The sequence below is a fragment of the Silurus aristotelis genome (genome assembly GCF_946808225.1).
Source record: "Silurus aristotelis genome assembly, chromosome: 14".
Taxonomy (NCBI): Eukaryota; Metazoa; Chordata; class Actinopteri; order Siluriformes; family Siluridae; genus Silurus; species Silurus aristotelis.
The window spans coordinates 14,194,189-14,211,117 of record NC_139587.1 but is presented as its reverse complement, the minus strand read 5'-3'; the positions used below and the strand labels follow the sequence as shown (position 1 = coordinate 14,211,117).

At 41.0% G+C, this 16,929-nt stretch overlaps 1 protein-coding gene across 2 annotated transcripts in view; it reads right to left on the bottom strand.

Annotated features, from left to right (window-relative positions):
• gria1a (glutamate receptor, ionotropic, AMPA 1a) overlaps positions 1 to 16,929 on the bottom strand; it is a 101,937-nt gene that overhangs the window by 4,119 nt on the left and 80,889 nt on the right. For both annotated transcript variants that reach the window (XM_083560228.1, XM_083560227.1), the window contains exons 12-15: positions 8,304 to 8,502; positions 7,927 to 8,171; positions 4,694 to 4,808; positions 1,077 to 1,211 (exon numbers count right to left, since the gene is read on the bottom strand). In XM_083560228.1, coding sequence (XP_083416354.1) covers positions 1,077 to 1,211; positions 4,694 to 4,808; positions 7,927 to 8,171; positions 8,304 to 8,502 — 694 coding nt within the window. The remainder of the gene's footprint in view (positions 1 to 1,076; positions 1,212 to 4,693; positions 4,809 to 7,926; positions 8,172 to 8,303; positions 8,503 to 16,929) is intronic.

The window sequence follows — 16,929 nt, the reverse complement described above, 5'->3', positions numbered from 1 at the left end:
TGTAATCTGTAAATCTCTAAAATGATTTAATCACACTTCATTTCAGTGCACTGGGATGATTAAGTTGCACACTTGATGAGGACTAATTTGATTGGTCCGAAAGAATTCAGATGTGTTCTTAATGTGAAATATGAATGGCTGTGAAATGTAAAACTTCTAATCAAATTTACCACCATAAACATTTAAATATATCCCATTATAATTTGTAATTGCTTTCTTACTACATTAGGAGTGTTATTTAGGGTAATTGCCTATAATAGAGTTATTGATCATAAAACATACACTGATGTATCTGTAGATGATGTTTATGCGAGTGACAGCATGTAGAGAATGAAGATTGCTTTTGTTATTTAATGACTGCTCACCGGTAGATTAAGCTCAATTAAAATAAGCATAATTGGAATCAGATCTCACATAGTTACAGATTAGATCTTGATAAAATCTGAGAAAGCAGTTAATATATTTAAGGAGAATGTCTGAGTGGATGCCATATTTAGCAAGTCTTTGAGTACCAAATTATGGGAAAGCAGACATACGCTCTTTTTCTGAATAATAAGCAGTCATTAGTCTAGATTGAAAAAAATATTTTTTGCAGTAAGAGTTGCATGTATCTGCTGCATCTGTTCTTTATTTGGATGGGAACAAAGGTTATGCTATGTGCTTTTACATGGCTGCTTTGTTTAGCCAGACTCACAAGTGCACAGTGGGGTGAATAGGACAGAACCCAGAGTAAACAAAACAGTAATATAAAAAGAATAAGAAAGTGAAAGAAAAGAAAGAAGCAGAGCAAATACAGCGACGAAAGAACACAGTGAAAAGGCAGAGAGAAAAATCATAGAGTCAGAGGGGAATGTGTAAAAGGAGAAAAAAGACACAAAAGATTTAACCAAAAATGCAAACTAAAATAGAAGTGTGTGTGTGTGTGTGTGTGTGTGTGTGTGTGTGTGTGTGTGTGTGTTGTTTGTGTGTGAGTGTTCCAATACTGTTTGTTTAATGATTTTTTAAATCTAAACTGTATGTAGACTGTAACTGTGCAGCCAAGCGTAAGTGGCCTTTAAAGCAGACCAAGCAGCCACCTTCATCCTGCGAGACTCGGTCCTTGATTTGTAGCAGAATTCCACCAGTGCCACCAGCATGGCCAGGCCCAGGCCTCCGATTAGAATGTAAAAAACTCCAGCCACATTACTGAGACTCAATGCACTTGTCTTGTCCTATACAACGAGATTGAGTAGCATAAACGAGTGCAAGAATGACAGCTACCACAAATACAATATGCATTTCAAATTTGGACAACAGACAGTTCCCTTTCAGGAACTCGAGCTGCAGCAACAATGCTTTGAGAACGGTTCCGCATTGTCCATGCTCTGAATTACTTGTGTAATCCAATGGAAAGCGTTGCATCACCGGCAGGATGACGTCACGACCACTAAGCTATAAATGCACATGGAGTAAAACCGACGCTAGCTTCTGTTTGTTCATAAAGCACTCTACGTGTGTATGTGTCTATAGTAAATGTGGTAAAAAAAATTAAATGAAGCGACTAAGAAACTAAGCATTCCCTTCATTCGTGCATTCCTCCCTGCCCTGCTCCAGGTGGGGGGATATGCACAATCTCTGTTTCGCTTGTCTGAGAGCGTAGCTAGGAGGGATGGAGCTCTCTAAGTCCTCAGAGAAAAGCCTGAGGATTCTCTCGGAGGGGCAATCTACTCCGTACGATCAAGGTCACGCAGCAAGCCCTACGTTCCTTAGATGTGTAGAGAGATCCCCGGTTTCTGTCTCAGGGTCCTGTGCTGGGAGTTCCTGGTCGTTGCGTAACGCTAACGACAGATACGTCCCTCAAGAGGTGGGGAGTTGTCATGAGTGGTCGCTTCGCCCAAGGTCTCTGGGCAAGGCCCCATTACACATGGCATATTATTTGCCTAGAGATGCTGGCCATGCTTCAAGCATTGAAGCATTTCCTTCCAGACCGCAGGCCACCATGTACATCAACCACCAAGGTGGCATGTCAGACCCTTCTTTGGGCCCAGGGGAAGCTGCTTTCCTTGACAGCAACGTATATGCCAGGCCACTTTAACAAGGAAGCAGAGGCCCTCTCGAGACAAGGTCCAAGGCCCATAGAATGGCGCCTCCACCCTGAGGTAGTGGAGAAAATTTGGGAGAGATTTTACAGAGCACAGGTGGACCTGTTTGTGACTCAAGAGACATAGCACTGTCCCCTCTGGTTCTCCATAACAACCCAGCCCCTCAAGGGCTAGACAACTCTTCCCTTGTTGCACTGCTCCTGGAAGTTCTGGAGCGAGTTCTCTGGGAATTAGTCTGTCTACTTCTGGTGGCCCCACAGTGACCGGGCAGGCCATGGTTTTCAGACCTGGTATCCCTTTTCAAACATCCTCTCAGGAAGATTCACGAGATCTCTCTCAGACAGGGGGCACAGTATGTCACCCCTGCCCAGAGCTGTGGAAGCTGCGGCTATGGCCCCTGAAGGTGGTAGAATCCTCCAATTCAGAGCTCCCTCCACGAGGAAGTCGTACACTGTGAGGCGGCGCCTGTTCACGGTTTGGTGTGAACAACAACACTTGAAACTAGTTAACTGCCTGGTTGGCTTAGTACTGGAATTCCTTCAGTAACAGTTTGCTAATGGGTTGGCTCCTTCAACCCTGAAGGTTTACGTGTCTGCCATTGCACCTTATAACACCCCTCTCACGGGGCAGTCGCAGAGTAAGAACCCATTGGTGACATGTTTTTTCTGTGGTATCTAGAGTGCCTGCGTGGGACTTGGCCATGGTCTTGGAGGCCCTGTCTGAGCCTCCCTTTGAGCCATTGACCTAGGTGCCTTTCAGGTGTGTCCCTGCAAAGAAGCAGACATTTAGCAGGTGGACTGGATTGTCAGGTTCATAGCCTTGACTTTAGTGCCACTCCTGGCACCTCAGTCCTTCGACCTAGCTGTGCCCATCCACACTAAGAAGGGACTGGTCAGTCTGGCGTGATTGGACTCTCATTCCTAAAGCATTGTTGGCGCAGCTCGAGTTCCTTAAAGGAAACATCTCTAGGTAACGTATGTAACCCTGGTTCCCTGAGGGAACGAGACACTGTGTCTATTGCATCCCTTCAGTGTTTCGATCCATTTTCAGAAGGTAATACCAGTTTCACTCTATGCTTTCCATTGGACTGAGTACACACATGATCCAGACAACAACGCGGAAGTTCCCAAAGCGTTAATTGATGCAGCATCTCTTTCCCTCAAGGAACACACAATACACACACAAATACACAAAATAACACACAACATACATTTACATACACAAACCATAACCCTTTCACTTTTATTTTCTTATGTATTACTCACACAGAAAGATCTTATACATACACTATCCACAAGCACTACTTAATAAACTTGATAGCTATGGTAAGAAAGAATGAAGACCTATTTGAGCAATGCTTTGGTCTTTTAAGAATGTATTTGTCTTCATTTTCAATACTTTAGTTTATTATCACTATTGCATATAAAATCAATATTTGGTTATGTTTTATATAATTATATACTGTATGTGTAATTAACAGTGAAGGTCAGCCTACAACTTAAAAAATAAATTGAAGATAAGCAGTAGTGAATATTATCAGGGCATTTAAACTATAATGACTCTAAGCCTAACAGCTATCTCTCAATCAAAATGGAAAAAGGAGATTAGCTCATGCAGGTGGCTGCATGTGTCACTTCTGTCTGTCATGCAGTGGTGAAGCATGTGACCAGCAACCTTAAAAAGTCGTGTCACCTTTCCTGGCCTATCTGTAGTGTTACCATAGTGTTGGTTTTATTCTGACACAATAAATAGGCCATTATTTATGCACTGTCCAGCATTTGTTTTATTTCTTTTAGCTAAACTATAGACAATGGCATAAAAGGAATACATAAGAGTAGGTATAGGAGTAAAATGTAGCAAATTTCACTGGCTGTGCAGTGCAAAAGAACTTCTGAATGCAGTATATTATGTGGTGCTAATTAAAACCTAACACAATTAACATAAATCTGTGTAAAAGCATGCATAAATGTGCTCCCTGAGGCTACTGCATTAGGTTTATGAATTTCATCATTTATGAGCTCATGATTTAATCTAGCATTTAAAGGACATAGAAGAGTAAATTGCGTTAATGTGGGCCTGCAGAGGTCCTGTTTAAAAACAACAACAAAAAAAATGTTTTTTTTTTTTTTTTAAACAGTGGCTGTGTAGAGGCTGTTTGGTGTTATTTTTAGGTTTAATGAGAAAATCACAATATCCAGTATATTGCAAGTCTATTCACCTATCAGTGTTAATTCAAGTATGTATACCATTTACCATACCATTTAACAAACATATACTATAACACATACACCCACACAAATAATCCCACAGTTTAACAGTTAGGATATGCATTAACACGCCATGTACCCTTGTCCCCCACTGATATAACTTTGGGCAACCGGCAGGCTGAAAACACTCTGCTGCGCTTCATGAGACTAAACAGGGTCAAATCAAACATTTATTCAAACCTCTGTGACGTCAAAAATACAAAAAAACAAACAAAAGAAAAAACATGTATTAGTACATGTAGTAGTTTTTTATTCAGATTACTGGCTGAGTGTGTGCTTGCCGGTTACCCACCTCCCTATGGTGCTGGATTTTTACCCACTGTGTTTTGTCACATTTGGGCTGACCTTTGAATCGCCTCCCCCGCTGCCGCACTCGCCCTTGTCGTACCACCATTTGTTTTTCAATTTGTCCAACAGGCCCTGCTCATTCAGTTTCAACACTGCCAGGTTCACTCGGTTTCTTGAAACAATAAGATAAAAATGTAGTCAGAGGCAGTTTAAGGAAATAGTAATTACCCAGTGTAAAGGAAAGCTTTGACATAATTTATAAACTATTGACTAAAATGTTGTAGGTGGTCATGGTTTGTGAAAGATGGGACAGAGATATTAAATATTTTATACACAGATCTGCTTACAGTCACTGTTTATATTCTTACAGTCACTGTTGTAGCACTTTCATGACTGAAAAAAGAAAGAGTGCAGACTTTGGTGATTTGGAAAGCTAAAACCATTGTTTATAAAAGTGCTTATAGTTCCCTTCTCAGCAGAGATAAAGGAGCCAAATACTATCACAACATTACCTCTGTAATATACATAGCATTATGTATTATGTAATACCATTTAAGGCAAAATACCAATACATTTAAAAAAAATGTGTTCAATATTAATGTTTACTGCCCATTTATCCTTGTCTTGCACACAATTCACAATTCAAGGCAGAGACTGACACTTGATAACACAGCATTAAATAATGTGGTAAAAAAAAATCTTGCTCATGCCTGTAGTCATTTTTCATTCAGTTAAGCACAGGATCTGAGTTTTCTATCTTAGATTACATTACTAAATATAGACAGTTAAAATGTTCAAGAGCATTCAAAATGCATAGAACTTTATAAAACAATTGCTTCTTTGCTTGTGATAATGCTACGGCACAACATTTCAGGATTTTAGACACATACTACATTTTCCTACAGCCACTGAACCTCACTAAAGTATGTCATGCTGTTGTATATAATTGAAATAACAATAAAAGCCACCTGACTCAATTCACAATCACTAGCATCATATAGCCCCCATTTAATGTCTTTTCATTATTTTCCCCACATGTTCTCATTGGGATTCATGTTTAGGTTATGGTCTGTGTTTCTTGGTATTTTCATTTATTGTTCAGTTTTATTTTTAATTGCTCAGTATTAAAAGGTTTCTACACTTACAATCGCTCCCTGCTAATTCATTATGTGACACACAGCTGTAAATGCTTATTCTTTTTATATATATATTTATTTATTTTATATAAATATATATTTATATTTTTTATATAAACATACACATAACATTGTGTAAAATTATGCATAGAATAAGTGAAATAAATACAACACTGCCAAAAAGTTTGATGGAATGAGTGTTGTGAGAAAACATTTGTCTAATAAACAAATAATTTATTTGAGATTGATTGAGTTTTTTTCATTTTCTCCCAGAAAGCTGTCATACAAAGTAAACACTTTCTGTTGACAGTAATAATTTTTTTGTTTTTTTGTTTTTATATGAAAACTATATACATAATGACCATAACTTGGCTATACATTTGGACAGCCTGTTAATCTAGGACAACTCATTAGTATATTTGGCAAATATTATACATAGTTCAACCCAGATCTGTATATTTTCATACCTTATAACATACCTTAACCATATCATTTTAGTGAGTTCAATGTTATAGTTAAAGAACAAATGAATAGATATTCTAAAGAAACCAGAAAATGCAAAACAAAAACATTTACAGATGTAAAGCTTTACAAATATGTAAGCTACTTTCATATTTTCTTCCCTTGCATATTGCCTGCTTAGTCATATGTGAGCCATTACCATGTGTAGCCTGATTAAGTCCATCCTTTGAGGTTAAAGGCATATGTATTATAATAGTTACATTGTAAGTACATTAAATAGCGACATGAAATATTTAAGTAATAATGTATCTTATTCACATAATTTGAATGTGGTTGCTAGAAAAATTTACTGCATAACCTATTTCTGATTAGTATAATATTGTTGTACCTCGTGGAGATCAAGTGGCAACTTTTAATATGGTCAACAGACTGTATGCTGGTAAAAGTGTAGGTACACATCTTTATGCATAAATTTCCTTTTTATTTTTTATTTTTTTTAGTATCTATTCAGAATCTCTCTCAGTGAAGAGCGATGAATATCTGGCAGACTGTATCTCATGCAACTCATAGTTAAGTAAAAATAGCCCCACAAGGAGCATGCTAACTATCTCTTCATCCATTTTGGCACAAAAGGGAGGTAAACAAGTGTACATTCATTTATAATCTCGCCTAACAGTTATGATGACTGTCAAATCATAAATAAAAATTAACTTCTTCTTTGCATGGCATAGCATGCTGCAAACCGGCCCTTTTTATATACTGTACTCAATGTCATTTTGTCATTGTCTTTCACTCCATGTTCAAATTTCTATAGGGTGACCTAAATATAACAGTACAATTGCTAGGAGGTCATTCCCCCAAGGAGCTTTTCTTATTAGAGGGAGGTAGAGTTTATTGAAGTTATTTTAGCAGCTCTAAATTGCCCTTCTGAGCCCCTTTTGCACTGAATTGGATATAATATCAATCTGCAGTAGTGTGTTAGTGTCATGAGGTAGTGCTACAAAATGAATGACACTGAGACATTGATGCCATCAGAGTGGATTGATATACAGTATTAATATCAATATCTTAATGTCATTCATAACTTGCATAATGGATGCACACAGGAATTAAATTAGTAAGGGATACTGGTAATCACTAAACTGTGCCTTCTACTACACTCAGACTGATGCATTTTCATTGCTTGAATACTTGATTGCCATGGTGCTGACCACAAGTGCTTTTTAACAGTATGCCACCCTTTCTTATGCAAGCACTTGAGATAAATTCTCAAAACCTCAGCCCTTGGTTAAAGTTGCATGCGTTCTAGGCTGATTCATGCACACACACACACACACACACACACACACACACACACACACACACACACACACACACACACACACACACACACACACACACACACACACACACACACACACACACACACATACACACACAAAAACCCCCACACACATCCACCATCCACCCACACATGCCACTGTGCTGCATAGCAATGGAAGTTACATGCTGCAGTCTTGTTGTAATGAATTAAAGAAAAAAATCATGTTGCCATATTTATATTATCAATTCAATTGCAAAGAAGTATAACACTTAAAAGTCTAAACAAATCTTCAAAGTTACATTTTGGAATTAAAACAAGAGACACTTTCAGCAAGTCTGCAAGCAAGATGAAATGCTGCTGTTCTTTACCTGAGTGGGGAGCCTTTTGGTGTGGCAACACCATAACCCTTAGAGTCCAAATTCCCTCCCACTTTCATGGTATCACAGGGTTTGCGCTGCTCAATATATTCATTCATTGTTGACTCCAGCAGATACGCATATTTTCCTTTAGACTTCCTAACTTTAATCACTCCTTCATCAGTGGTCTTTACAAACACAGATGGGGTTGACTTCATATAGGACCACATCTTTTCAAACACAGCAATCTTCGATCTCTGCAGAGATAAATGTATGACTAAATAGGATTTTGCATGTGGAATTATATAGTGCTAGACAGGGTTTTAAATGGCAAGATTCAGAATTTAAGCATTTGGCATAATAAATTGCCGTGGGATTCACTTGCTTACTCTGAAGAACTCTTTGGTTGAGCCAGCATCAAGTGTACCATAAGCGATCTCTGTCTGCTTGGCCAAGTCTTCAGCACTCTCGATTGGGGAGACCATTCTTTCTACAGTGAGAAAGGCTGCCAGGTTAGCTGTGTAGGAAGAAATGATGATGAGGGTGAAGAACCACCAGACACCACCAACAATCCGGCCAGAAAGAGATCTACAAATGAAACACACACATCACAAATATACATTTCTTAGTTAAAATCAAAATGCCAGTTACAGGTCGTATAACTTCGACTGAAAGACACAAGGCGGTGCTGAAGGTGGCAGAGTTGAAGATGCAGAGATTTTCATTGGGACTGACAAAGATGGACAGGATTAGAAACAAGTTTATTAGAGGGACAGCGCATATTTTGGAGACAAATTAAAAGGGCCCGGATTGAGATAGTTTAAACGTCTGCAGAGCAGGGACATGGGCTATATCGGTAGGAGAATGCTGAGCATGTAGCCGCCATGAAGGGGGAAAAGAAGAAGGCCAAGGAGGAGGTTTATAAATGTGTGTGAGGAAAGACATCCAGGTAGTTTGTTTCAAAGAGGCAGATGTAGAGGACAGAATCGTATGAAGACTGATGATCTGCTGTTGTGATTCCTAATGGGAGCAGCTGAAAGAAGAAGAAGTTGTTACAAGTCGTATAATTCATCATGGGCCTTTGTCAGAATTACAGTAAGTGAGCAGTTAATGCCAAAGTTACATTACTAAGTGCACATATAATTATAGGCGTGTACACTGCAAGAACAAATGGCTGTGTGTACAATGTGAATTTAACCAAAACAGAGATGTCCTTAATTTATATTAGTTTTTAAAAACTCTATTTTTATTGTGCAGTATTATCTTAGAGAACCCATTCATGATATCTGTGAAATTACCTCTATGTGGATTAAATGAAAAAGCTATCAAAGAATTGTTTGATTAGTACATTATTTGTTTTACCAGTGCATGTGGTATATATTTCTCACCAATAACATTAACTAATCATACACTTTTCATAATAGGAACGATTGACCAAGATGGCAGTGTGTGCACAAAGCGAGGCCCAGCGTCTCTCCAGATTTTGCAAATCAGTAGTTTTTCTCCACTAACTGCAAGTTTATTCACTCAGAACAGGCTTGCACATATTGAATACAGCCGTCACACATAACTTGTCATCGGTCACAACTACAGAGAGGGACTTTCAATGAACTTTGAACTCCCTTGGGAAATTGCTCGAACACCGTGGACTGTTGATCCAGCTCGGCCGGCAGCGAGACCCTGGTGCCGAGATCGTAAACAAAGAAGGGGGAAGCAAGGCAGCATTAGGGCTGGGCTAAGGCTAAACCCACATCAACCTTCTCTTCCAAGCATCTTCCTTGCTAATGTACGGTCTCTCCTGAACAAAATATAATAACTGCTGCTCCGGATAACATCTCACAAGTGGATTAAGAAATGTAATGTCATGATTTTTACAGTTTAATGACAACATTCCCAGCAACATTGAGCTCGGGGGTCGCAATGTTTTCCGGGCGGACAGGACGGCAGTGGATTCTGGCCAAGTCAAGTCAAGTCAAGTCATGAAGCTTTTATTGTCATTTCAACCATATATAGCTGACACAGTACACAGTGATATGAAACAACGTGTGTCCTGGCCACATAAAGTGCATTGTGTGCAACCTGGTGCAAACAGTGCAAGACAGACAGTGCAAAGACAACACAAGACAGTGTAGGACAAATACACAAAACACAAAATAGAGCCGCCAGTAAACCTGCTGTATGTTACACAGTGCAGTGTGTAAAAGAGAACTGAGTACAGGAGTCAACATTGTAATTAAACAAAATGTAAACAAAATGGTTTGTGCAAAAAAAAAGAAATAGCAGCAGTAAAAAAAGTTGTGCAAAAATAGCATGTAAACATTTTGTAGTAATGAAGTGATATAATATGGGCATGAATGTGTGACGTGAGTACAATAGTGTGTTTGAGTCCTGGTTGTACAGATCAGTCACACAGTTGAGTGTGTGTGCGTGAGTTTTAGGTCAGTATTGAGAAGCCTGATGGCTTGTTGCACAGTCTGGATGTGATGGCCTGAATGCTTCGGAACCGCTTCCCTGATGGGTGTGTGGGGTTGTCCACAACGCTGTTGTATTTGTGGATGCAGTGTGTAGTGTAAATGTCCATTATAGAGGGGAGAGAGACTCTGACGATCTTCTCAGCTGTCCTCACTATCCTCTGTAGGGTCTTGCGATCCGAGATGGTGCAGTTCCCAAACCAGGCAGTGATGCAGCTGCTCAAAATGCTCTTGACGGTCCCTCTGTAGAACGTGCTCAAGATGGGGGGAGGGAGATGGGCTTTCCTCAACCTTCTCAGGAAGTAGAGATGCTGCTGGAATTTTTTTGGTGATGGAGCTGGTGTTGAGTGACCAAGTGAAGTTCTCAGGCAGATGAAGGCACCAAGGAATTTGGTGCTCTTAACGATCTCCACGGAGGATCCATCAATAATCAGTGGAGAATGGTCACTCTGTGCTCTCCTGAAGTCAACTGTCTTTCGTTATGTCAACGTTCAGAGACAGGTTGTTCGATCCAACCAAGCCGTTAACTGTTGCACCTCCTCTCTATAAGGTGACTTATTGTTCTTGCTGATGAGACCCACCACAGTCGTGTCATCGGTAAACTTGATGATGTGATTCGAGCTGTGCATTGCTACACAGTCGTAAGTCAGCAGAGTAAACAGCGGTGGACTGAGCACACAGCCCTGAGGTGCCCCAGTGCTCAGTGTGGTGGTGCTGGAGATGCTTTTTCCAATCCGGACTGACTGAGGTCTCCCAGTCAGGAAGTTCAGGATCCAGTTACAGATTAAGGTATTCAGGCCCAATAGGCTCAACTTATTAATTGGTTGCTGAGGAATGATTGTGTTGCATGCTGAGCTGAAGTCTATGAACAGCATTCGTACATATGAGTCCTTGTTGTCCAGGTGGGTAAGGGCCAGATAATGGGTCGTGGAGATGGCATCATCCGTGAAGCGGTTTGGATGATATGTGAACTGCACGGTGTCCAGTGATTGTGGAAGCTGGGTCTTGATGTGCCTCATGACGAGCCTCTCGAAGCACTTCATCACGGTGGGTGTGAGCACGATGGTACGATAGTCGGAGATGGTCACGTCATCAATGCACTTGCTCATGTAGCTGGTCACTGTTGAAGTGTACTCCTCCAAGTTGATTAAATTGCCGTTGGTTGCAGCTCTCCTGAACATGTCCCAGTCACTGCAGTCCTGGAGAGCAGACATGGATCCTGCTGGCCAGGTTATCACCTGCTTTCGAGCTGGTCTTTAATGCCTGATGAGTGCTCTGTAAGCTGGGATCAGCATAACAGAGATGTGGTCTGAGTAAGAGAGGCGGGGGTGGGGCTTTGCCCGGTATGCGCCCAGAATGTTTGTGTAAACAACATCCAGCGTGCTTTTTCCTCGGGGTGCAAAGTCCACATTCTGGTAAAATTTTGTGACCACAGTCCTGAAATTTGCATGGTTGAAATAAACAATAAACAATCCATCAGGGTGTGTGTTCTGTAGTTCGCTAATGGTCCCGTAGAGTAGGTCCCTTAGCATAAGCCGAGGTCTGGAAGCCTGGTTCTCGAAGCATGCAGGGGTCGCGTAGCTTCTGCCGCAGATCATCATTAATTGTGTTTTTGGGGTTGTTTCTGAGTTCCTGGAGTGTTACACAGGGACACCGGTTGTAGTCCATATGTTGTGTAAGGCGGGTGAAAGTAGCACTTTTTTGGGTCTGGAGTGGCAAACAGCAAACAGCAGTCTGCACATCCCGAAGGAGCTATCATCATTGTTAAAGATTTCAACCACTCCAACCTGAAATCTGAACTACCAAAATTTCAATACAATATCTCCTGTTCTACCAGAGGGAACAACACACTGGATCAGGTATACACAAACATACCTGGGGAATACAGGGCCATTTCCCTCCCCCACTTGGGTCAGTCTGAACACTTTTCTTTGTTCATGCTACCCAATTACACACCACTGATCAAACCAGCTGTGAGGACAGTAAAGGTGTGGCCTGAGGGAGCCATTGATTCTCTACAGCAACAGTTTCAGGATACTGACTCGAACATGTTTGCCTCACAGGCCACACTGGCCTCTTGCACAGACATGGACATTTACACATCATCTATTTTGGACCATATCAACACATACATTGACAATGTCACTACTGTCAAACATGTAAAATGCTTTTCTAATATGCTGCTTTTAAATCTACAGTAGTAGTCTAGAGAACTACAACAGAGCCAGGGGCAACCTGAAAAGAGGCATCAGGAGAGCCAAACATTCATACAAACTCCACGTAGAAGAACACTTCCACAACTCTGACCCCAGACGGATGTGGAAAGGCATCCAGACCATCACATTACATTACAAACCGACACCTGCCTTCCTACTGGACGAACTCAATTACATCTTTTTGCTTGTTTTGGTCAAAGCATAGACGTTTCACTTCATCCGCTGACTCTTCTACTGCCCACAGTTCACTTTCACGCTCAACAACGGACATCTATTCAGCGTTTAGCAAAGTGGATGCACGCAAGGTAGCTGGTCTGGACAGCATACCGGGACATGTTCTCAGAGCATGCGCTGGACAACTGCCACAGGTTTTCACTGACATTTTCAACCTGTCACTGGCCCAAGCCAAGGTTCCTACATGCCTGAAGACTACAACCATCATACCAGTGCCTAAGCATTCAGCTGCCAAATGCCTAAATGACTTGTGCCCAGTTGCACTCACCCCTATCATTATAAAGTGCTTTGAGAAACTGGTCTTGAATCACCTCTCTGCGAGCCTACCACCTACACTGGACCCACACCAGTTTGCCTATCGCCTGAAAAGGTCAACAGAGGATGCAGTTTCCATGGCTCTTCATTCAGCCCTCACCCACCTGGAGAAAATCAACACAGTGTGCGTTGTAAACCAAAAGTGTGCACTGAACACCCGGAATTGAGTGCCTTGAACCCGGAAGAGACCATGATTGTAAATGCCTCAGGAACAGCTCAAACGACCCTAGAGACTGCTCAGTGTGATCTAGATGTAAATGGATTATGAGGTCAGGATCCAGAAAGTGGCAGGCTGGGACCCAGGAGCATTCCTCAGGTCCATAAGCCTCCCAGTCCACCAGGCACTGGAGGCCTCTTTCTCTGTGTCTGGAGTGCAGTAGGTGGCACACTGGAAGAGGAATCTAGGTAGTTTGAGGTGAACCGAAACGGGGTCAGAGCAGAAAGCATGTATGCCTCAGCTTCCTGGTGGAGAACAATGTGGGTTTGGTAGCTGTAGGTGACCTGGAAGGGCGAGAGTCCAGTGGCATTGGTGGGCAAGGAGGGTATCTTACCAAGCAGTGGGCCACCAGAACAGCTGCTCATGCAGAGCCAGTTTACGTGAAAAACTAAGATGGCAGAACAAGGGGGAGTTGTGGCATCACTGGAGCACCTGGGAGCGCAGCTGATCAGGCACAAAGAATCTGTGCTAAAGACAACCCTCAGGGATGGGCTAGCCTGAAGTGGCCAGCTGGACCTTTCCTTCATTGCCCAGAGTGCACAGACTGTTATGGAAGGTGGGAGATAGTGCTCGTGTGGGGGTGTCCTCTTCACCGGAGGAGTGAAGTCAGGAGAGGGTATCGGGTTTGCTATTTGAAGACCCCAAAAAACAGGCAAAGAAAAGACTCCAGCGAGTCTGACAGGGTTAAGGCATTTACTCTTGTACTTTAGATTGTCCAAACCATGAATAGCATCTTGGATCCCTTTAGCCAGTGACACCCCTCCTCTATGGCCAGCTTGACCGCTAGGAGCTCCCGTTCTCCTACCAGGCCCGGGTTCAGGCAGTGGGAGAAGAAGACACATGGGTGAAGCCGGTTATCATTGGAGTCCCTCTGGGATAGGACGGCACTCACCCCTGGATTAGACTATGAATTGTCGAGGGGGGTCAGGCATGGCCAGGCTCAAAATTATTTGAGCCTGGAAAAATGCTTGTTAAAACTCAGAACCCAAAAGGAAGAGCTGGTGGATGGAAGTGGGATGGAAGAGATGCCACGATGGAGCTATAAACCATCCTATAACAAACCAGTGATAAACCTCCTATAAGAGTTGCCAAATCCTCTGAACCCCTGTTGCCATGGACATGTTCATTTTGGGAGTGAGAAAAATGAGGATCTCATCAAGTTAAATGAATACAAAATTGTTAAGCATGTCCCATAAAACATTTTTAACCAGAGCCTGGAACACAGCAGTAGCGTTGGTCAGGCTGAATTGCATTACCAAGTACTCGTAATATCCAAAGGGGGAGTTAAATACGGTCTTTCACTCATCCCCCTCCTGATGCGAACAAGTTGTAGTCATTCCTCAGATTCAACTTTGTGAAGATGGAGGCCCCTGAGTCATATACAGATGCACAGAGAAACACAAATTTTTTTTGTTGCTTTTACACATGCATGGATGCAGCTCTCGGTTTTGCACAAACAGCTGTTTCCTGCTTGTGCTAACTGGGCTTTGTTTACAAAAAAAAAAAAAAAAGGGAAAAAATGGACAGTTAAAAAAGTTGTTTTATCTGAGATTTGTCCAAAGCAGCTATGAGGAAAATATTCTTGGGGGCGGAATAATAACAGCGACTTAGTGATGTGCATGGGGAAAAATGAAAAATCTAAGCCTACTTTACATCTGTAATTTACAGAATACCGCCCTTTACAGTTTTATACGATGTTATAAGTTTTTTTTTATACATGAATAGGAACAACATACATAACAGATTCCATATAAAGTCTATACCAAATCAATAAGAATAACTACTTACTGGTCTTCAATCTTTTATACTAAAATATGTTGGAGCTAAGGAGACAGCCGCTTTCCTGGCTCGGTTCTTATTTGACTTACTATTTCTGATTGGACGGATTAGTTTGTTGTTTCACAAGGCTCTGCTAAAGGATCACTTATTTTTTGCACTCGATATACCTGCTGCCAGATATGATGGGTTTACCGGATCCTCACATATGTGAATCTGCATTCATTGTTTGGAAAGTAACAGCAATGCTGTATAGCTACAGAGAATGCATTGTTCTAGTAATAAAAACAAGACTGTTGAACGTGGCCACACAGAGCTTGGAATATTCACATGGAAATGTATACCCAATTGTTACCTGTGCAAAAGGAAAATGAAATTTGTTCACATTCAAAATGTTAAGCACCAAATTAAAGACAAGTACAGGTGTGTAACTTTAGCTCATATTTTTGACATTGTTATTGATTACCCAAATGGTTAGGTTAAGAGGGTGTTTGGTACAGATAGCATTATGTGTTCAGTACTTTCTGTCAAGATAGCCATCCACATGACAAGGCAGCTTTGTGCACAATAAGGCCCTGTCTGTCCTATGTAATTAGAAAGGTAAAGTGAAACTATGTACAAAGAATCTCTGACTACATAAAAAAAAAATAATCAAGAGCACACATTGTATCTTGTGATACCATGCTCCCAGTTTCTATGAACAATTGATATGCATCATTTAAGGCAGAGGACATAATGCTGAGATAAAAGACTACCCCAAAACCCATCAATCAAGTACTTTGTTGGTCTAAATAGAAATGAGAAAAACTGTGCCCAGAGTTAACATATGGAAAGCTGATCCTGACAACATACCTGGCTGGGTGCTCAGGGAATCTACAAATCAGCTTGCAGATGTCATCACATCTTCAACGCTATACTGAGCCAAGCAATCATCCTTGTGTGTTTCAAAGATAACCACTATCATCCCTGTGCCAAAGAAATTGTATTTGTTCTGCCTGTATGGCTACTGGCCTCTTAAAGGGCAGCCTTCCCACTACACTGGACCCATTTCAATATGCCTACTGTCCTAGCTGCTAAACAGATGACACCATATCTGCCAGCAGCCACCTTTCACTGACTCAGCTGGACAGAAAATACAATTATGTAAGGATGTTGTTTATAGACTTGTGCAGCATTCAACACAATCATCCTACAACAACTAATAAAAGCTTAGATCACAAAAGTTTTGATCACCTCCCTCTACAGCTGAATGTTTTGTCTGGAGACCCCAGTCCATCAGGATTAGCAGCACCACCTCCAACATAACACGGGTGTTTCCCTGTTCTTTATTTTCAGTCAACTTTTGGACAGTAACAACGTACATGTAATCAGTAACTGTTAACATTTAAATTTAGGTAGGGCATTTTCAGCTGTTGGTCCCAAAATCTGTGGCAAAGACTAACAGATTAAGTAGCTTTTTTTTTTTTTGCTTATCTGTACTTAAATATTTCTGTTTAGTGACACATTTACTTCAACGTCCCTACATTTCAAAGTCAAATATATTACTTTTTACTCAACTACATTTTGCTAAATAAAAATTTTTTTTTATAAGTGGATAAAAACTTTTATTAATAGTGTAGCGAGTGAAGTTTTAAGTCAGCGGGGCTGTACTGCAGCCTTAAATAATAAATGAAGAGAATACCACAAGTACATTGAGTACATTTAAAGGCAAATGTGTTCTTTTAAAGGGAGTACTTTACTTTTACTGGAGTAATATTTTACCTTCTGTATCTTTACTTTTACTAAA